This window comes from Lutjanus erythropterus, chromosome 17, assembly GCF_056507025.1.
Source record: "Lutjanus erythropterus isolate fLutEry1 chromosome 17, fLutEry1.hap2, whole genome shotgun sequence".
Classification (NCBI taxonomy): Eukaryota; Metazoa; Chordata; class Actinopteri; order Lutjaniformes; family Lutjanidae; genus Lutjanus; species Lutjanus erythropterus.
Window position 1 is genome coordinate 13329215 of NC_139333.1, and position 23149 is coordinate 13352363.

General features: G+C 40.0%; 1 protein-coding gene across 8 annotated transcripts in view; it reads right to left on the reverse strand.

The window, feature by feature from the left end:
* The window catches only part of mpripa (myosin phosphatase Rho interacting protein a), a 61890-nt gene that overhangs the window by 15747 nt on the left and 22994 nt on the right, over window positions 1-23149 (reverse strand). For 3 of the 8 annotated variants that reach the window (XR_014772145.1, XM_084740075.1, XM_084740073.1), the window contains exons 4-12: window positions 15070-15221; window positions 13105-13189; window positions 8263-8563; window positions 6325-6886; window positions 3670-3811; window positions 3387-3503; window positions 1862-1918; window positions 1675-1743; window positions 1460-1549 (exon numbers count right to left, since the gene is read on the reverse strand). Coding sequence is in view for 7 of the 8 variants with exons in the window: in XM_084740075.1 (XP_084596201.1) it covers window positions 1460-1549; window positions 1675-1743; window positions 1862-1918; window positions 3387-3503; window positions 3670-3811; window positions 6325-6886; window positions 8263-8563; window positions 13105-13189; window positions 15070-15221 (1575 nt within the window). In the remaining variant the exon portion in view is untranslated. Of the gene's footprint in view, window positions 1-1459; window positions 1550-1674; window positions 1744-1861; window positions 1919-3386; window positions 3504-3669; window positions 3812-6324; window positions 6887-8262; window positions 8564-9486; window positions 9541-13104; window positions 13190-15069; window positions 15222-23149 lie in introns of all 8 variants that reach the window. The other 5 variants (XM_084740076.1, XM_084740074.1, XM_084740079.1 and 2 more) reach the window with 3 other exon arrangements.

Here is a 23149-nt window from a genome sequence, read left to right on the forward strand (position 1 = left end):
AGGGTTATTGCTCTGTCACAAATGTCGATATCTTGAGTACAGTTTAGAATGGGTGTGTAACTGATGCTGTCAAAGGTTTTCACAAAACCGCAACTCTCAGTTCAGTGAGCATCGCTATGTCAAAGGTCTATAAAAATCATCTCAAAGACAGACTTGGTAAAATGTCCTATTATCTATTAATCTAGTCAATACCAATCTATTAATCTTGTTCAACATCGACAAAAGATAAGCATTTCTCTCTTATCCCCCATCCCAGTGCCACCCTCATCTATGGTCAGGGGTTTGGTTTTTGTTTGGCTTTACCTTCTTTCTTTTTCTCAGTATGGTTGATCATTTGGTTTTTCTCTGTTACTAATTAATTTAACTTGTATTAAAATCTATAAAAATGCAGTAGACTCGAAAGAAACAACTGTCTGGACTATTAAACATTTAATTATTGAAATAAATAATAGCAATTACAGAAGAAAAAGTAGTTTGGGTTATATATAGAGTGACCTCTAGTGGAAGTTAAATGATTTCTACAAGACCACTGTTATTCATGAAAGCTTCCGCACGTCAGAATTTTAACTTGTGTTCAAGTCGACACTGCTGTAGGTGCAATGACAGAGCAACATCCCCTTCCAGTCTGACCACAGAGCTGAGGGAGTAGACATAAATACTGGAGTTATTAATTTCTCGACACCAAACCCATGTTGTTCTCAGCCAGAGAGATAATGATCCCCTTGACTTCTCTATTTCTGACTTCCTCCAAAAAAATAGCTGGGGGAGCTGCTTCAAGCAAATGTAAACAAAAGAAATGCCCCTGCAGCTACCGTTCTTCTTTTAGGATTAGTATGGCAAATTTAAGTCTATATGTGGCAGGAATGAAAACCCCCACTCATCAAATGGATAACGAATGCACTGCATCGCAGCTATAAGCGTCCGGTAAGTATTTTGCCAGCAACAAGTGCTAAAAATGTTTAATGGTCAAAGGATTATATGACGAAAATATTCTGTCATAGGGTTTCCAGCAGGATCCACAGAACTGCACAACTGTTATGCAATTATGATTCATAGAAAAACTACCATAAACAAAAATGTTTTGAGTGTTATTGAGAAATGTGAACAAGGATGGGACTTTTGACTGCATGAGGTTAGATAAACATATTGTGCAGGATGCGGGTCACAAGGGTTCAGAGCAACAAGCAGGACTGGCGACGGCTGCAGCAGATTTAGACCACCATGATGTCAGCCTCTCACAGAGAGATGACAAGTCAAGTGACATCCGTCATGACAGACAAAGAACCATTTCGGAAAGAGAAATGGCAAAACCTGATCCCTAAACTTGCACCACATGGTGTCTAAGGCTGTTTATAGACTGACAGGAGACAGCAGAGCTCAAGTGTGTGGACAATGAGTTTCATCTTCGCTGGTGACTGATGACGCAGGACAATCGATGACATGAAGAATCAACACTCACCAGGATTTGGAATCCATAATTCCTCTGGACTGGGAACTCTTTGACATCATAACACGTGGAAAGGTCGATCTCGCCATCCAGTTCTGAAGCCTAAGGATAAATGCGAACAAGAAAAAACAGAGAAAACAACAACAATAAAAAAAAAACATCATTAGTTGCCTATTCATTCAGAGTACTGGTCAAAAACTACACAGTCTCATTAAGACAAGTTTTACCTCCTCGGCTATTGAGTCCTTGTAGTACCTCAAACTCTGATCTGTCAGGACAAACCAGTGTTTCTTCCACTGAGGAGAAAAAGACACCATTAATTGGATTTCACCAGGCCTCTGAGTGTAATGTGATCTTATTCAGTAGGGAAGAGATGCAGAGGGTCATTTAAACTTAGTAATGAAAACAAATTACCATTCCATCGTCATACAGCTTTGTCATCCATCCTTTTTTGAAGTTCAGTAGATCTGGCTGCAATTGAGACATCAGAGTGAAATGATGTGATACAACTAGATTAACGCATTAAAATATTTTAATAATATATTAGGATTTCAGCCAACACTTGGAAAAAAAGTAAACATTAACTGCATTAATTAAAAAGGGAAAAAACAAACACAATTTTGCACTGATTTGTCACTTTATTAAAAGCTGACCTTAAGTGCGTAGTCATCACTGGTATAGTCATAATATGTCATTGACGCCTCTCTCTTAACACTATTGCACTTAAGTGCATTTGTTTACATTTAAGTGACTACCTCAGCTCAAGTATAAGTGCCAATACGTGGCTCCAGCTAAAGAGACCAACTGGCGGGAGCTGGACTTTCCCTGTGAAACACAAACTGCTGCACATTGAAACCAAGCTCAAGTCTGTTTATAGATTCTTAAGTAAATCATTCGTCCAAATGCTGGCTTCTGCTCACTCTACCTTGTTTTTGTTGAGCTTCATCAGGTGTGGTGTCACCGTCTGGCAGAGAGTCATTCTGATGGCTAACTGCCCTCACTTCATATGTTGACAATCTGTTTCTTTCCGTCTGTCCCAGGGACATACACACGACTGCGGCTGCTTCTGTGCTGGCTATTTATAATCATCAGTAGCGGTGGCGGCAGTGGTGTGTACATGAATGTGCGCCTGTGTGTGTTTGAGTGGGAGGGGGTTCTGGCAGCTGCAGCTCAGCCAGAGAGACCAACCACACACTGACTGGATCACCCCTGCAGCACCCTCTGAACAGACTGGTGAGAGTCAGACCTCAGAAAGACACCGGTGCAACCTCAAGAAACTTGCGAGTGACTTTAATCTCACTTATGAAGACACGCGGTCATTTGTGCACCTGATTGTTATTTTTTTTAACGATTATCTCACAATTATTTTTTCAATTACTCAACTCAATTCAACAATCTAACAACTAATTTATTGATTTTTTTTTATTACTCCATAAATAACAATTAATTAACCCAAAATAAACATCAAAAACTTGTCTCATTAATATTTCAATATTTATTCAATCATAATCCTGAAAAATTAAGTACATTCAAGTATGACATACAGTATTTTAAATTTAGTTTAATTTCAACCCTATATCATAGACCCTGTTTGTCTCAAATTGGATCTCAAATTCAAAAGGATTGCTGTGAAAATTGCTGTGATTAAATAATTAATTAAATTAATTAGAAAAAAATCCACAAAATGCCAAACTGGTCCACCCCTGGAACTTTGGCTTCAGTCTTTGCTGCAGTGCTTCTGAATTGGCACAATGCTCTATTGACCACAACTGGCAATTTTCATGGATGGGAAGGCGGTGAGCGATCACAACTATTTCTCTGCACTTAATTGTAATCTTGAATTCCAAAGTTATATAATGGCCTTGGTATTATTTTGTAGCCCAAAATAATATCATGGCTCCTTTACTATTTAGAAGTACTGGAATTTAGAAGTACTCACAGTCATTGAGGACTCTGTGACTCTGCGATCCAGGGACTTGGCTCTTCTTAAATTAGCAAAAGTGGTGCTGGACACATCAGGGACTGAACGGTCCTTTCCTGCATCCAGTGACAAATCCTATAAATTTAAAATTAGCGTTAGACATGACAAGAATTTCCTATGAAATCCAAGAGATTATGACAAACTCTTATTATATAGTACAGATGCCATTTACTGAATTCTTTGAGTATTAACACCTTTTTTAAGACTTAGTTGCTCAGGATAAACAAATACAATAACATACTTGTTTGTTAGCCAGATAGCGTCTCTCGCTGCGGCCTTGTCTCTGGATTAGTGTGGTGTTAGTGGAGGGCTCAGTGGAGCTGCTTGTGTCCATGCGCTCTATATTCTGACCCTCCTCAAATCGGCCAATGATTTGAGAACGCCTAAGAGACACAAAAAGATCATTCTTTACAAAGACATACTCCTTACACAGCACATGCAGTATTTTAACTGACATAGTTTTATCTGACAGTGAGTTGAATAACATAACACTTTGCAGAATATTAAAAACATAACAGGAAAATAAACTGGTTGTTCTAAAAAAAACAATGATGCAGCACATCATCCTCAAATGGTGGCATAATCAGCATTAAAACGAGATCAAAGCATGATATGAAAGCAAATTTGAGCCAAAAATCAATTTCCATTATAGGTGGATGCTGCCATCACTGCACAGCATTTACATTTCATTTTAAGCTCAAAGTCCCTTTCATAGACAACAATGTGCAACATAAGGCAGAAGTAATATATAAGAGAACAATCCAGAGATACATCAAAGAAAAAAAAGAGTTGTGTTATATGATGAGAGATTAAACTTTAGAAGAAAAGGAAAATGACTAGAATGGTGGATTAAACAAATTGCAGAAGCAATGGCAACACAGTAAGCGTTACCTTAAGGCACTGCACTTGTTAATGTGTGTATAGTGTGTGTGTATCTGTATGTGAAAGGAGAGAGATCAAACTGTATGTAAACCCACCACCAGTACCAACCATCAGCATGTTTGAGTGACCACAGTATATATACTTTAAATCGAGCATTTATGAAACAGTGTATGTGTGTGCTCCCAGGCAGTGCAGAGATGAAATGATAGAAAGCAGGAATCAGCGGTGACCAGCAGGGAACAGCATTGGGACAGGGGTGGAAGGGTTGGTTGAGCATTAGATCTGAGAAGCTCTGTTCAGAAGCCCCTGGAAAAGATCGAAACAACAAAACAAACTAGCAAAGTAGCAAGGGCAAAAGGTAGAGATCCATAGAAAAGAAAGTAACACATGCATTTAAATCCCCCAAATCATTAATGGCAAACCACTAGTAAGACAGGGTAGGTAGGAGTGCCTCAAGGACAGCAGCCACAAGGTGGTGCTAGAAAACTTACTAAAATGCTGAATGCTTTAAGCAATGCATGAGCTTCACATAATATATTACTTGGCATGCTGTCTATATGTTTTATGGCTATGCCAAAGGGCTAACAACCAGTGGCTCATTAATGATTATAAATCATGTGTGGCTGCCATTTTTTATCACAAGTGTATCTGCATGTATGCTTTTGCATAATGCTGGAATGCTGCATAAAACACAAATAAAAATGGAAAGCAATACATTTGCAAATCCTTTTCAACCATTGTTCATTTGAAAACCATACAAAGACAAGATATTTAATGTAATATGTTTAATATTAAATGTAATGTCAATAATATGTTGTAAACATACACTCTGAATTTGATGCCAGTAACATGTTCCAAATAAGTTGGGACAGGAGCAGCAAAAAACTGGGAAAGTTGTGGAAAGCTCAGAAAACACCTGTTAACTGGTAACAGGTGAAAGAATCATGATTTGGTATTAAAATAAGCATCCTCAAAACTCTCAGTTATGCACAAGCATGGATGGGGCGAGGTTCATTTTCAAACTATGTTTGAAAATAGTCCAATGACATTTGAACAACATCTCAATGCAAAATTGCAAGGAATTCAGAGATTTCACCATTTATAATCCATAATATCATTGAAAGATTCAGAGAATCCAGAGAAATCTCTGCATGTAAGGGGCAAGGCTGAAAAAAACAAAAACTGAATGCCCATGACCTTTGACCCCTCAGGCAGCATTGTTTTAAATAAACAACATGATTGTATAAAGGATACTGCGTGGACTCTGTAACACTTTGAAAAACTGTGTCTGTACACAGTTTGTCGCTGCATCTACAAATGCATATTAAGACTCTACCATCCCAAGCAAAAGCCATATATCAACATCATCCAGATGCACCACAGACTTCTGACTCTGAGCTTGTGTGAAACTGACTGATGGAAAGTGGAAAAGTGTGTTGTGGTCTGACAAATCCACTTTTCAGATTGTTTTGGGAAATTATGGACATTGTGACCTCTGCACTTATGAGGAACAGGACAAAGGATTGTTACCAGCACTAACTTCAAAAGCCAGCATCTGTGATGGAATGGGAGTATGTTAGTGCCCATGGCATGGCAAAATGTCAGACCTTTGAAGCCCTCTTTAATGCCGAAAGGCACATACAGGTTTTGGAGCAATCAACATCTAGATCACGTCTTTTTCAGAGACGTCCCTGCTTATTTCAGCAAGACAATGCCAAGATAAAGTCTGCACATGTTACAACAATGTGGCTTTGTAGTAAAAGAGCTTGGGAACCTAAATCAAATTCAGAATGAGTGTATATTTAGAAAACACAATACAATGTATGTGTATTCAACTGAAGATAGGTGGAAAAGTATTTGCAAATCATAGCTTTCTGTTTTAATTTATGCTTGACATGGTGTCACAACTTTTTTGGGATTGGGGTATGTATCAGAAAGCAGGTGAAACTTAAAATGTCTCTGAAGAATCTTTTTTGCAGCGTGCCGAGCATGACACTTAACTATAACCTCTTACCTGCGCTCCTGCCCAAATAGCCGAGCCACCTCCTCTCTGCCAGGACTCCGTGTCCGTGCCCTCAGCTCTTGGCGTTTTTTCTCTGAGCGAAAGGCTTCACGGTAGGTCAGTCTGCGAGCTCGTGGCACATCAGACAGCGCTGCATACTCCCTGCCAGAACGTCCGACTCTGCCTCCCCCACCACTGGCACTGCCAGTGCTTCCTCCACCACCACTGTGTCCCTCCCAGGTGGGTGTAGTGCCACTGGGTTCAGAGTCCAGTGAGCTCTGGGAGGAGCTGATGGTGGAGTAGCTGGGAGAAACAAGCGCACCTGGAGAAGGGAGAGGATCTTGGGAGGGTTGAAAAGGGGAAAGCTGGGGGTCTGACTCAGAGTTGTACCTGGGACTTAGAGCTCCTAAAGAGGAGGAAGATGCTGAAGAGGACAGGGGCAGATGCTGGGGTGGCTGGGGTGGCTGGGAATGCTGTGTAGACTGTAGAGAGGGATCCAGGGACTTGGTCTTCTCCAGGGAAAAGTAACCACTCTCCACTCGTACCTTGCGTCCAGTGCTCATAGTGCCGCCATCTAAAAGGACACAGTGACACTGATATCAAACACCCAAAAGAGTCCAGAAAAAAGACTGGAAAAAAAGAGATGCCTGGTTGCATTGTATCCTGAACTGTAGATGTGTTTGGTGCTCAGAAGAAATGGGGGAAAAACAGGATAATAAGGTTGGCATCCCGGCACACCAAAATATAATAACTCACTGCCTAGTTTTAAAACTTATATATCAGAATTTCATACAACGTAAATAGGGGATACAATATTACTATTATTGTTTTTCTCTATGCTACTGATCTCTGTGTTTCATTTGTTATACCTTTGTTTGTTTGTTCAAAGCCCTGACAAAGATCTACAGTGGTCAAAATATGTTGCCATTTTAAATGATTTAGCCACCACAGGCTTTTTTTATTCTTCCTTCCTTGCTGTTACCACTAATTCTTTGGAGTTCCTGAATTGCGTTCCCGTTTACCCAAAACAGACTGTATTATAGAGCTAAATATGTGAACATGAATTACATATTTGTTATACAGCATACTAAAAAACAGTGATTTGACCAAATAGTTAGTCACCAGAGTGAGCTAAAAGTGACATGTGCAAAGTGACCATGCCTTTATACTGACTAGCAAAGGGTTTCCAAAAGTGACCAAGTGAAACCAACAGCTAAATATATATAAAGGATGCTGAGCAATTTACATGCCAACATCTTCAGCCCCTTCCACACACAGTTCCTGGTAAATTGCTGGGATAACCTTTCAGACACCACTAGTGATTTTCACTACTGACACACATCTACATTCAGGAACATTTCTGTACATGCCATGGCAATGCTGGAAATTAATGTGGTTAGGGACAGACAGCAGATGGTTGTAATGCAACACTTATGGATGCTAAGTGCCATAAAACTCAACCGAAGACAGAAGATGTATCTGTGTATGCAGTGGAAGATTATTTAAGGAAGATGGCAGGCGAGGAGCTGTTTTTGACTCTTCTATATAATATGTTTAATATTCAACAAATTTACGAGACAAGTCATGTCTTTTGTGATCAGCTTGAATAAGAAACATGCATTTGATACATGAAAAGGCATTTAGAAAGCAGGGGATGTCTGGAGTCGTTATGACGCTAGCTGTTGTCGGTGATTGGTTCCCTCATTCCACATGAAAGCGCCTTTCATCAAATGGATGTAACCAATTATGTGCTTGTCCTTGCAATTTTACTGCTTTCATTTACAAAAAGCATTTTCCCAGAAATGTTACAATAGCTTGAAGTGGAGAATTGGTGGTACAGATCTCCCTGAATATCTATCGCTGCTCCAATTCATACATGACCCCATGCAGGAAATGTTCCTGAACATTTCAGGGATAGACTGAATGTCTGAAAGGGGTAAAGGTCCTCACCATCCTGTGTAGTGATACTGGAGTCCGGTTGGCTCTGGCCCAGCTGGCTGATACAAGAGGCACTGCGGCTGCAGGGAATGGTGGCCCTGCTCCAGCGGCTCTCCTCCTGCCACAGAGTGGCGCGGCTCACCGGGACACGCTCAGCACTAGCAATACTGCTGGGCAGGCAAGGGATGCTTCCTCCGCTGCTGCTGCTGGTCACCGTCACCTTGGCAGGGCCAGGCTCCTGGGTGGGGGTTCGGGTTGGAAGGAGTGGATGGGAAGAGGAGAGGACATAATGGGAGGTAAGGTCACAGAGAGACTATGAAATAGGAATACAAGAAGGAAAGAGATAAAGAGCAATTAAATACTGAAAAGTACATTTGAACACTGAAATAATGGAAATCCTAACTTAAGTATTCTTGACTGTGTGCCTACTTTCAACAGCAGTGGTGTCCAATCATGTGTCTCATTATACCAGGTTCTCTCCCTTATTAGTTGCTTCCTGTCTGTTTGATGTCAGACTATTCAGTGAAAATATGTTTCTGCACAACACAGTGATGTCACAGAGATATGGCTTTAGTTTGGAGAGTTAGTGATGAGAATCTTGGTGTTCAGTGGCACATAATGTCACGTCACTGATCTGTACATTTTGTTTCTTGCCTTTTATGTGCATGTGTCAGGGAAATTACAGTGATAAAGCAAGAAAAGAACTGCTTTCATCATTGGCAAAATGACTAATTCTGGGAAGAGAGGAGGAGGAGGACGTGTGGAAAGCAGAGAGAGATTGACAGCTTGACAAAGAACAAAGAGTCCATTCAGGGCACACACACACCTGTACTACTGATGGATGGAGAGACCAAAAAACTGATTCTGCAGAGGTGGAATATACTGGAATTGATTTAAGAATATAAAGTGCACATAAAATTAAACACTCATTGCTGTGTTCAGCATTTGATTTCACCATTGGAATCCACAGACGTTCAAGATTATTTGAGATCATAGGAGGAGAAAGCAAGATTTCCAAAGCAAAGCATCCCTTCACTTCTCAGCCAGCCTATTTTAATCACCCCAAACATGCTGTGCTAAGAATCACTCTTTCTGTACCAGCGCGTGGAGCAAAAATCATTTTTATCCACCCTTCACCTGGACTGATCAGGATTTAAATAAATATAATTTATTAGGACTGGGATTTCAAAGCCAAAGGGTGAAGCAGGATAAAAGGTTTGGCCAAGCTGAACTCACTGGGTGTCCATTCATGTCTTCAGTGGAAAAACACTGGCTTGGAGTTACTCCACCCTGCCGATCACAAAAAGCCTTTGATGTTAATACCTGCTACGTAGTGCTGATTGTAATCAATACATTTAGACCCAAAAACTGTCTGAATAATTTCATTGTTTCTGTATTATTTGAACTGTGGTGTTTGGTTTTGTCGCCATTTAGGCCAAATTCATGCAACTTTACGAAATAAAGAACTGTTGCAGGATGCTAAGTGTTTTGTTGCTTGAGAGCCAACACAAGAATCCGAAAACAAAAAAACATTTCAGTTACAATATGAGACAAATAAGTTGCCTGTCATATAAACTTTTTGCACTCGAGGTCAGGTGCTTTGATTTGGGGGCACCACCCAGAAGGCAAACATATTAATGTGCACAAGTATTTACAACGGTTTCCAAACACATGTCTCCAATAACTCAGGTAAAAGTGGGAGAGGAGCTTACAGGCAGAAATATGAGGTGCAGAAAATCTGTATCACATTTCCATCAAGGGCTGAACGATTTTTTCTTTAAATATCTAATTGTCATTACTTTTACTGATATTGCAGTTGCAATATAATTTGCAATTTTAGAGGGAATGATTATGGTGTGATTTTTGCTGGCATCTGTACCAAACAACATGTTTTCTTAAGTAGGTAGAATATGATGTGTAGGACATCTCAGCAGCACAGTATTTTGACACAGATTTCGCCTGTAACAAATATTGCACCACCTGCAATGTGAAAATTGTCACGGGCCATATTGCAATTTTTCCCATAAAATTTCAGCCATACTTCCATCAGAGAACAACTGAATAACCCATGAGACAATGACAGAATCTGAAATTAGACAAGCTGTGAAAGCATGATCACCTTTACACATTAGCAGCCCTAATTATATAGCTTGGCCTTAACCACTTGACTGTTATTTCAAGTGACACTCATTTCGCACACATGCAAAGGAAAAAGATAAATTCTTGTTGTTGTTGGCAGTTTTAAGACTAGAACATTTACAGAGCTGTGGCTGACCTTGCCCTCTATGCAACACTGCATTTTACCAACGAGATGAACGTCAGTGAATGAACACAGCAATAAAAAAAAAGCCAAGCATAAACAACACAGGTCACATGGGACACTGTCAAGGTCATTACTGTGTCACCAATGCCCCTCTGCAAATGAGTCTGTTAGTGTAAGCCCAGAAAGGTCACAGTCTGATTCAGGGCGCCGTCATTAGAGGAACCAGACAATGAACTTCAGATAGTTTTGTGTACAAAACCAAAAATTTGGCATCACATCAAAAAGGAGGTGAGGGGGGGCTCCATCCCATGATGGGTGGTCTGTGCAACATTATATTATATGCCTATATTTCATCTTGTCATTGAAACCATTATTACATAGTCCTGTTATTTTATGTCTACCTACCAGGGAGAACTATGACTGCACAAACATTAAAAGTGCATTTCATTCCCTATGGGCAATGTGTTTCTAATGAATGTCACATGAATGCTAAATGAAGCTGCTCACCTTGTTCTCAGACTGTTGAAAACAACTGTATTTTGGTTTCTGGTTACTACATTTTGTGTAGATATATTTAAATAAACTCTACGTACCTACCTTAAAATAAAAGCATTCATCTTTTAGATGTTACACTGACTTGTAATAGGATAAATGGTGCCTCCATCATTCCCAAAAAGAGAGTGACCAAGCAAGAGGCCACGACACAACAGTAAATATTAGACTGGCTTTTAGATGTTGGCGAGACCTTTGTGAAATTAAAGGCTACAAGACACCGAACTGTCATTCTTGCTGTTGGACTAACAAGTAACGTTAGATGGCTTGCTATGACTTGTGTTGTTGCATTTGCTTGATGTTTGGCTATATTTGCAAAGTTGTAGACTTGCTCGTTTTTGATGATGTAATCATAACAAAGGCACATGTTAAGCTGTCCATATTTCCAACAGCGGTGTATAAGTGGATTTCACTCTGAAACTGGAGGCGTCAAATCGCAAAAATGACCAAATCTTGCATAATGTAGCTTTAATATGATGCTATTTCTTTCTAGGCTCCTTGAAGATATGTTGTTCTCCAAAGGGAAAATTTCTTTCTGGCCGTCTCTACAGGGTGGTCAATGTGGAAAATCAGCTAATGAACAGCACTATAGCAGACTCAGAGGCCAAGTCCCAAAGTCCGCCTTTACAGACACACAGACTTTGACATGCATTCTCTAGAAAGAGTTAGGGTTGTCACATTGCAACATTTTGTTGATTTATTTTTGCAATTTTATGACAGAAATGACTCCGCTTCAGATAACATGTAATTTCACAAAGTATTTTCCTCATTCCTCATTAAAAATTTTGAGCTGTTGCACAATCCTGCACCCACACACTTTCACAGGACACATGGGTGATGATTCTTTAGAAAAATAAAATCTGTTTAAACCAGACAGACAAGGTTAATAAATGAACTGGCAGGACTTGGGGCAAAACTCCTGGCAGGTGAGACAGCAGCTGCTGGATGTGACAATGAAACAGAGTGCACCAGCAAATTCATAAGCGAGAGGATCAGGGTCACAGTGCTGAAAGTTGCTGCTGAATGTTATTTTAGCAGGCAGCTGTCCTTGACTGTTTGTGCAGGAAAATTATGAGAGCTTACTGATGTTTGCTGCCAACTAACCAGTTGATACTGTATAAACACAAACATATATATATACACACACACACACACACATATATATATATATATATATATATATATATAAATGAAGGTAGGTAGCTGACAATATGTAAACTTGAAATCACCCATGAGAACATCCAACCAAATGTTAACAGTGTAATTTTTCTGGTACTGTTTTCCAGTAACCACTACAATTCATTTAGACAAATATGTGGCATGCAGTCTGTTTGTCTATTGAGAGGTGGCCACATCATGTGACTCAGGAATGCAAATATGGACAGCATGAACTGTTGATCATGTTGCTGGCAGAAAAACAATACATCTCTCTCTCTCTCTCTCTCTCTCTGTCTCTGAAGGGAAAACAGCTGGTGTAGTTTGAATGGAATGAAAAGCCTCCATACTGCATACTTTCAAAGCACATGTTGTCCTTAAATATAAATATACAGTACATACAGTATATTCTTTCTTTATTGTAGCAATGGCACAATTGCCCCACGCGGATCATTTATAATGTTCACCTTATCTCAAACATTGCTGATATGAAGTCATATCCACGTTCAAAGTGTGAGCATGAAAGCATACCAGGAACTAAAATTAGCTCATTACCTGTAGTTTGGATACACCTCTATTATAATGCAGATGATGTCAAACAAGCACAGACACTAAGCAAAAGACTAAACCTAATGATCTCAAAATACTGTTTATTTGTATTCTCACTGGAGCTAAAACTCTTCTTTTTCTCTTCTATACATCTATGCACAAGAGTCCACTGATTTATTTATGATTGGTATGTTTATATATGCAGCATTCAAGAGTCAAAAATATCTAGACAAAACCTGAACTGAATCTGTATTTAGTTGCTTACTACTATTACTTTGTTCAGTGTGAGCAAGCTCAAAGCACTTCACTATGGACTGTGGTAAGAGGTACATTACCTGTTGAGTGGGTGGATCAACCTTGCGTTTTTTCTTCTGGTTCTGCTTGTTGGTCCTGGGGTACACAGTCAGAGCCTCCTGCCACCTACGAACAGTGAAATAATTTAAGTGATGTGCTTTGAACACTAAATGCAGACAATACAAACTCTGTGCCCACAGTGGATCAATGCATGACTGGGACAAAGTTCTCTGCAGCAAAATATAAACTATTATACTTGCCAGGGCAAGTCTATGCATGACCTAATACAGATGAAATAACAGATGAAAAAAATCTACAACTGTAATACAATAAATCAAACAACCTCAACTCTGTGAGCTAATGCAGTGAAAGACAGCCTTTAGTAAGTGTATAATCCCCTGGGTGGCAACCTAAAGCATCGTAAAGCTTGGTAGAGAATGGTTACATTAGATTTCCATTGATAATTTATGTTAGCTTTTTGTTCTTTATGAGGATTAACAATATTACCCTTTACTTAAAAGGCAACTCATGAGGATACCATCATTTAATTAGCTGGAGATTATTTAGATAAGCAAAAGTACATCACTTACTATACAGTACAAATAATACTCCCACACTCATAACTTTTCTTAAAAACACAACAATGCTGCTGTGCTATCACACTCTACTGTAGCACCATCTTCCCTCAACACAATATGTATACTTTCAATCAATATCATTTTACTAAAATGTGTATTCTTAGTCCACATTTAGACTGAATAAGTCATTGTGACAAAAACACAATTCATCTCATTTATTTGAATGGGGATAATGTGTTTAGACTGTGGCAGTTGGCCGCAGAGGATGCTGGAAAAAAAAAAAAAAAAATCAAAATGCAACAGGATGCGGTGAAAAAGTTGTAACAGGGTCAACTTTTGGAGAAACGCATCTTGATGTCACGCTGCAGTAGACAATTATAACTAAAACTCATTTTGACTTTTGATCTCAGGAATAACTAATATGATCTGAAGACAGCCATCATGATTAACATGAATCCTCATGTCACTGTAAATTATGGGACAATCGAGACACCAGTGGCTCTTTTGTGATTGGAATTGTCAAGTCAGTGACTATGAACACTTATGCATTATCAAATATTTTTCTACTCCACTACACCCACTTTGTAATTAGTGAAAGCCTTTGGTGTGGAGAGTTATGTTATGAACCGTCGCACTGTATATTAACATGTGACGCAATTACTAATAATGGCTGCATCCCCGGAGCACTGTTCTCATAATGAGTCAAAATACATTTTTGAAGAGCTTAACATAACCAGGAACAACACACAAAATAATACATACATACATAGATACACGCACGCACACACACACACGCACGCACATACAAACACACACACAGAGTCAGCTAATGGCAACTTTGTGAGGGCTAATATGATTGTGTGATGGTCCAGAATCAACACATGGGAGCCAGATGATAGGAGAGTGGGAGGATTACAGTGATAGAGCAGGTAGCATAACAGAGAGTGGGTGCTGTGAGTCACAGTTCCCTAAGAATAGCCATAATATATATGCTACAGCCAGGCAGGGAGAGTGTGGTGCAGAAACACACTTCTGAATGTGCAGCAGTGCAGGAGCAACACAAGAGAAAACCTAATTATGAGGCTTAAAGCTTTTGTATTGGGATCTGCGACCAGGCATATGGATTGTGAAGACGGGGAGAGGGGCTTGTGAGGCAGGGAGAGGAAACAGTTCAAGAATGTGCACTGTCACTGCAGTGTGGATTTCAAGTCTCTTAGAAGCACAGCACAAAGGAGACAGTAGGGGGCAGAGCAGTTTTGGCAGCAGAAGCAGTTGCGTACAACTATTCCCCCTGTCCAAGTCTCTATCATCCCTTTCCACTCAGACTGAAACAGAGAGCAGCACAAACCATGCTGAAGCCACAAATATAGAGACATAATGGCAGACTGACTGCATTAACAGATCACATTCCTGTTCATTATGACTTACCCATTGATTATTTCTTTACACTCTGCCCGTATGAAGTGCTCTTTCTCAGGGGTCAGGATGCACAGCGAGTTCTTCTGACCTGTCCTGGACTCCCCATCAATGACGTCAGAGCACTGGTTCATATTGATTGTACCCTGGGGTAGAGTGCTGGGCTGGAGGACACAAGAGAAACATAGATAAAGTGTTAAATGTGGAAGTGAACAGACGCTGCCCACATATCCTTCCACATGGTCCGTCTTCTCACACGATCCACCCCAGCATCAATTTTCATGCCAAGCTTGGCATGCCACATGCTGATATAACAGTCTGCGCACAGGCAAATGTTCCTGTTAGGGCTCACTGTGATTTTTATTTTTATTTCTTGTGATCTGTATTGCTGAATTTCAAAGACAGTAATTACTTAATTGCGTCATATATGCAGATTTTTATGTAACTAGCTCTATTAGTAAAAGAAAGTATAGTTTTAGTACTTAGGGTGATTGTGAACAGGGAAATTAGGGAGTTGCTCACAGCTCTAATGAACTCAGCATGACATTACTGTATTTGGCCAATAGTTGCTTTTCAATCCAGTCTAAAGTCCATAATCAACACAGTCATAATAATGCACTTTAAAGCTTCTACAATTGGTTTTTAACTGGTTATGAAGCAGTCTCGATGCCTATGTATGACCTACATATAATAACAATACGATCCGCGAGAGGACTGGTAATTTTCTGTATAGTTGTTGATAATACCTGCTACAAAGTTGGAGAGCAAGATTTGTCAGCCAGGGCATCACTTCAGGTCTTCAGTGCTTCATTTCAATGCTGTTTTGTGACATGTTACCTTCATCAAAAATTGCAGCTTCTGCAATTTGGATATCACAGCTGGCCATATGGCAATTTGATCATTTTAATTAATTGTGTAGCCCATAAATTAACTGAAGTTGTTTTATATCAAAATTATTCACATTGCATCCACTTCAAAGTAAATAAACTAGCTTTTCTACACCCCAGCTCCAATCTAAATAGCCTTGTTATATATTGTACTACTAGAAAGAGCCTGAAAGGACCTGTGTGAAGGGCTGTCCGTTCCATTTATAAACAGTGCAAGTTCATGGGTTCACTGAGCGGTTTTGAGTTTAATCTGTCTGATGCCTCACTGTGAAGTGTAAACCCAACTATGCACGCTGACAAGGATGCCATCTGTCAGCCATAAATAACATGACCACATGACTTCCACAATAATACTACTTTGTGTACAATGACTTAAGGTTTTGCTTGCAGGTTTATATGAGCACACAGTGGCTTTGTATGTAGGCACGGCTCATTTACAATGAATGAACAGGCTCAACTTGGAACAGATAAGATAATCTATTTATAGTCCATTGCACTGCATCGCTCCCAGTGAACACACCGTGCTAGAAATAGTTTATTTTAGAATTATGTTTTTCTAAGAGCATTTGTCAGTGAAGCACTTGTTTAGATGCATTCTTAGACAATGCTAGTTATTAATAGATCAGAAAACTGACTTTTGCTTACTCTGACCTCCAAATGACTTTAATGAGCAATGGGAGAACCCTTGATAATCCAATGTTGACTGAGGGATTTATATTTGTTCAATTAAGTAAATGAGTGCTGCATAACTAAGCTCACTGGGCATGAGTAGCTTTTGGGTTCTGCTTTCACTGCACTAAACACACAGGCAGAATTATAGACACCAAAATGCCACAGTGGTTCCAAGCTATAAGTACCAGGTAGCCACAGATGATAAATTACAGCCCTCAGCGAATTGGAATATATTAGGAGATAGATCTGGAAACAAAATTAAAAGGTATCACGTTCATGTTAGCTAGTAACCAAATAAATCTAACTCAAGGACCCAATTTGTGCAGCCTAACCATAGCCTGTCAGCAACAGAGCAATTGAAGCCTATGGATGGCCTCTAATGTGGACAGAGAAGTCAATAGTTAACAGTTTGTGGTAATCCCACCCTGAGGGCAGATGAGAAGCCCTGTTTACTCCATCACTGTTAAATGTCACTTTCATTCTCAACTCTTTTACAGCTGTCTATATTGTAATGAATAGCAGGGTCAAAATTTGGCACAGCAAATTGGAACGAGGGCAGTAGTTTGGTTTTACTAGGCCAGGGGTCTGCAACCTTTACTCTCAATGGAGCCATTGTTGGCCCCAAAAAATGTAAAAATACTTCTTGAGCCGCAACCATTAAACTATCTATTTTCATCTGAGACTTCTCTTCTGTTTTTTGGATTTGTCGTGTATAACTTGCCAATATAGACTTAAGCTAAGCAGTAGATGTAGGCTGTGACACACATTTTAGTTTAAATGCACAGGCTACACATTTTTACAGTTGGAAAATGTAAGGATCACTTTAGGCCTACAACATAATTTCAATATAATTTTTGTCAAAGCCACTGGGAGCCACTGAAGAGAGGTAAAGAGCCTCAGGCTGATGACCCCTGGACTACGCTAACACCATTTTTACACCAAAATTAGTGTTTGCAGGTTTTTTTGGATGCGGCAAAACTGCTAAAAAATAGGCAATTGACTGTTTCCTATTGCCAGCAGTGTTAAATGAGTTTGCCTTTCTTTTTTCCTGATGTGGAGAGCCAAGCCTGAACTCATGTGTGCAGGAGATAGTCTGTGTGTTCAGCTCTCCATACTTTTGTAGCTTTTATTTGAATCTCTGTGGTCTGAAATTTAGTTTCTCTCCTGTTTTGTTGTTTGTATCTGCTTTATTTTACGGTTTCATATTTCCTTTCAGCTGATAGGAGTTGTGTAAAGTTACTACTGATGAAAACAACATTTCCTCCTTTTCTTGCTTCCTCATAAAAGGTTCAAAATAAGTACATATCAGGGGACTTTAATTGTGGAGAATTTATTGGACAAGAAATGTGACACCATTTTACAGCCGCTAGATCTTGTTGTAATGGAGATACAAATCCCTACCATGCAGGACTAACATGCTGAATCAACCCAAGTTGAGCCAAGAAGCACATGTGTTTGGAAAAGGGGCAAAAGAGTCACAGAAGTTACTGACAGAGGCGGCAAGTCTTTATAGCACTGCACCCAAACATTGCACTGGAAAACGGGTGAAAATTAGCATCAACCCAGGTGTCATGTTTCCATCACTGACGATCAGAGCTGGAGCCAATAAATACCCCCGATTTCTGCAGTCATTTAACCTGGGAATTAATGCCAACTGTACCCTTTCCCACTGAGGACAAAGCCAGATGTAAGTGGGTTTTTGTCCAGGGTAAAAGGGGCTCAAGAGAAAGTGAAAAATCTGAGACAGCATGGGATGACAGTCAGTTTGTACAATGTTTTATGTACCCTGGTAAATCAAGTGTGCCACAGACCTGACCATTATGTTTTGGTTCAACTTCTTATGCCTGTGGATTTAAAATGCTCCATCACCGAAGGGCTCTTGACACCAAGGTGAGAGGCCAGGGCAACAGCCGTGCTTGACAGACAGACAGACAAATAGACCTTGGGACAGCTGGGCGAGGGCCCAGGCCTGCTTCAGACTGGCCAGAGAGACTGGCGTCAGCTTGACCTGAGAGCCCTGTCACTCTCAGACATGGCAAGAGGAAGGAGGTTTGGGGACAGAGAGTGGGAACAGTATGGGGTGAGAAAAGGGAGATTAAGTCTCAAGCTGGTGGTCAAGGAGAACAGCACTGCAGCTGGGAAAAAAGGGGTTTGTGGACTATGACTTCGGCCTGTTAGGCCATCTGTCTGAGTAAACAAATCTAGAGTACACCACACATGTGGGCTTGTCCTTGAGCTGAAGTCAGAGGAGGATAAACGGCAAAATATTTCAAATTCTGGGAACAGTTGTACAAGCAGCTTAAGCCCCCAGTTTTATAATCACAGCATCGGATTCTCTTGGACACGGAAAATAAATCAGACTGACAACAACTCTGATTAAAAACCTATTTTCATAAAGCTGCTCACCTCTGAGAGATTTGAGTGCTTATATGAAATAGGTGGTGGTTGTGTGGGAGTACAGTATATGTTTTGCGTTGGAGCTGTGTGGCAAGCAGCACGGGACTCCTCTCACACGTGTCCGCCCTCCCTGCCCTAGTACTGTGTCAGCTGAGTACCAATACATGCCCCTGCTTTGGGCCAGCAATTGCCACTCTAGCCCCCAGACCCAGGCCCCCCGAACCCACACCTCTCTGTCACCTAGCCTAGACCCAGTCCCCTCTCCCCGGGCCACCGCTCTCCACAATGGTCTCTTTGTGAAGCAGCACCAGTTCACACAATGTGGGATTGTCAGCCGCCACAGTCCACAGAGCCACTCCTCCCCTTAACCCTCGACAAGGAAATGACTGAGAGACATGAGGCCCAAACAAGTGTCCTTTTGTGATCAGAGCATGGAAATTATGAAGCCAGCATAAACTTATTCTAGTCTCTGAAGCTGTTCAAACAATAATAAGAATGCTGTCTCGATGGGAGTCATTGAGCAGAGTCTCCAGGGGAGACAGCGACAAATCAGATAACGATTTGGTTTCTCTAGGCCAGTCTGTGATGACTGGATGGCATTCTGCATCACAATATTTACTGGCATGTATCTGTAAAGATTATAAAAACAGATGCCAGTGCACCAATTTAATTCTCACAGAAATATTTACTGTAATATTGTGCTGCAATGGCAAAAAGCAAAATATATTGTCAAAGGCTGCATAAAGTAGATTTATGAGCATTTAATTTAAAAAAAAGTTACTTATTGATTTATTTAACATTTTTATTATTTGGTTTAACCAAACAGTTATATGTTTTGTACAATTGTGAAATCTTAAAGAACAAAGAAAACAGCAGCTTTAAACTATATCAATACTGTGATATGAGACTAGATATCGTATGTGTATGTAATTTTCTGAACTTATCAGACTGTTCTAGCTGTTCTCAGAAATCTACTCGTGTACAAACCCAAGGTTAAAAAAAGTATATCTTCAGCTGTCGACTATGAAGTCTTCATTTGAAAAAAAAAATCTACAGATCATTGGTTTCATACCCTGACATCTGTCATTTATATCTTCAAAATCTTCTTTAAAAAGAGTCTATATGATATCATGTGTGATATGACGGTCAATGAGTTATGCTGTGTCTTCAGATATGCTCCAGATGCTGCAAGTAGGCATGGGTGGAGAGAACAAAAAATAGTGCTAGACTTGCCAATTCTGCCTTCGATTTTGAATATTTAATTTGAAAGCACATTTTGATCGATTTTTGGTTTAATATTGAAATTGAGACAACCCTAATATTCAAATTACTGATAAATTATCAACAATGTCATTGTCTTAATATTTTGAGAAAGCACCAATTGTCATCCCTACAATACATTTACAATATTGATATGGAGGTGTTCGATCGAATATATTGTGATATTGGATTTCACACGTATCATCCGACCCTAGCATCATATCTAAAATACATATTTTAAGATCTCTATTTTGCCATGTAATAGGAGTGAATGTAGATACTATTCCCAGTTCACCCACTCAGGAGAGTGAAGAACTAGAACTGATACTAGAAGCTACAAAACTAGGCCAGAACACTTTCTAATCAAAGCATCTTTTAAAATTCAACATTGCATGCATGTCCACTGCATATTTTAGGCCTCTCTCTCCTCCTCTCTTACCATATAGTATTCATATATCTTGTGATCTCTGTCCAGATGTTGTGTAGCATTACGACAGTGTTCATTAGGAAGCAACTCTCTGTTTAGAAAATGGTAATTAGCAAGCTCCATGCATGCATGCATGCCTCTGCACCCTTGGCTTCCTTCACTCTTGGCCATTCCGCAGCTTAGCAAAACATCCCATTCTCCCTCATGACACAGCAAGAGAAATATTTGCTTCTTTTGGCAGCTGGCTGATGGTCTAACTTTCATTTTTGGTTGTGAAGCAAATTCTCTTCCTCTGCCATCAACATTTTTGGGTTTGACAGACTCATTTCTGGTCATGGAAAGCAAGAGTGCAGTTAAACTGACTCAGTCAAGAGGAGCATGAGGGAATGAACTGGCATTTAACTATGTGACTGAGTCATATATTGCAACATATTTTTTTATTACATTCAGCTAATATCTCATTTGTTTTCTAGCAGTATGCAAACACCTAAAACATTGCTCAATGCCAGGTTAGTTATGAACACCTGTAAGTTGATCGGAAACATCTGTTATTTGATATTAGGTGCCAATTTGTCTGCCAGCTTTGGTGGTGACAAATTGAAAAGTAACAGCTTCACTCGTTAAGTTACATTACGCTTCTTTAGACATGTAACAGCAGGATCCTCATGTACTGTTTCCAAGTTCTTCACCCTGCATCCAAAACATTTGACTTTGATCATGGAAGACAGACATGGAAGCCAAAAGGAAAGCTGATGAACTGGCACTACTTCATCCTGACTCATGAACATGGCCTAGACTCAGGTCTCTTCAGGGTCCAACATCCTCTGCTCATTACCGATAACGGCAATTATGCAATAAATCTTTCCTTAGCAACTTGGGACAACAGAAGTAAACATACATTTTTGATACCAGTGAGCATGCCAGCAACAAGCTGCAGGGGAAATGTCCTCAGGTGCCAGACGGATGGAGTCACCTCTAGTCTTGCTACAGAGGAATATCAAACTGTCTCTCTCTGTCCATCTTAGAGGAGCAATATGTAAGTCCATAACTTTCAAAAATGAGTACTGTAGTCCAATTAGCGAGTTGGAGCAATAGATGTTGTATTAAATAGGTTGAATCACAATTTCATACACAATCTATGGTTGAAGTGAGTTGCTTCCTTCTTCTCAGACCGGAAGCTCAGGTGGGTTGCCTTCAGGATGCAAGGACACTGAAGAGGAGCACACGAGGAGCGCAAGCGGAGCGCAACACTATAACAAGCAGCCTTGAGGCCTACATTGGAAGTTGATCAGTTGTTTATAATTGTCAATTATCTATCAATATAAAACTAAGCCTGTTATCCTGAAAACAAAAGCCCATTGGTCTGAAAATATGCAATCTGAAGTTTTAGTTCAGTGACTGCCTGTCTCGCTGGCTGCCAGAGTCAATTAACATATTGCTCAATTTAACCATCATAAACATCTACTCCTATTGATGTTTTGTTACAACTCATAAACAGGCATTTAATAATTCAGCAAACATTCGGCATCAATTTTAACTCTTAGAAATGTGAAACAGGCAAACAACAACAGATGTTCCCGACCAGAACAGAAGCTTCAAAGGAGAACATGCTGGTTGAAGCATTGTTGTTGAAGAAGCCCGCATTTCAATTTAGCATGTTTCCTTAATCTCTGATGAAATATCATGGTCATTTTATGATTTACTACAGTACAAATATTACATATTTCTCCTTTAAGTCAGTAATAATCATACAAACACAGAATCAGGCCTGGAGCCAGAGCTGACAGATTGGTCATGGACAAGATTACAATCATCACTGTCCTAGGGTCCTCACGGTCCTGTAATTTTACCACAATATTGAGTCGATGTTAAGACAGTGATATTTACCTTAGCCTCAGCGATAATACCAACCCTAACCCCTGCTGCCTGTACTTTGGACAAACATATAGCTCTATAAAAAACCATATGGTGGATATCTGACATCTCTGTTGCAGGGCCAAGTACAGTCCTCCAGGCATTCTCAGATACACCTCACTCCACTGGTATGCATTCAAGACATTCAGACGAATGCTACAGTATAGTCATCAGATTTAAACCTGGTTACACAGCAACAGCACTGCAGTGAAGGCTAACTGCAAGAGCACTGTATCAATACAATATTATGAGGAAAATGACCAACAAAAACATTAAATCACCACAGATTTCACACATTTTTGTACCAGGTATTTCAGAGAGGACTGTGGGTGGTAGCAGCACTGCTCTTCTTATGGAGAATGGTGAGAGGACGTGGGTGGTTGAACACTGTGTTAGCAGGCCAGCAGTCGACAAATGCAGAGGAGGAGGAAGACGAGGGAGAGTTGGAGGATGAAGACCATTTTCTCTGCTAGTACAGCAGGCTTGGTTTTTGCTAGCGCTCAATCAAATGCAACTGTACTGAACGTGAGCCAGA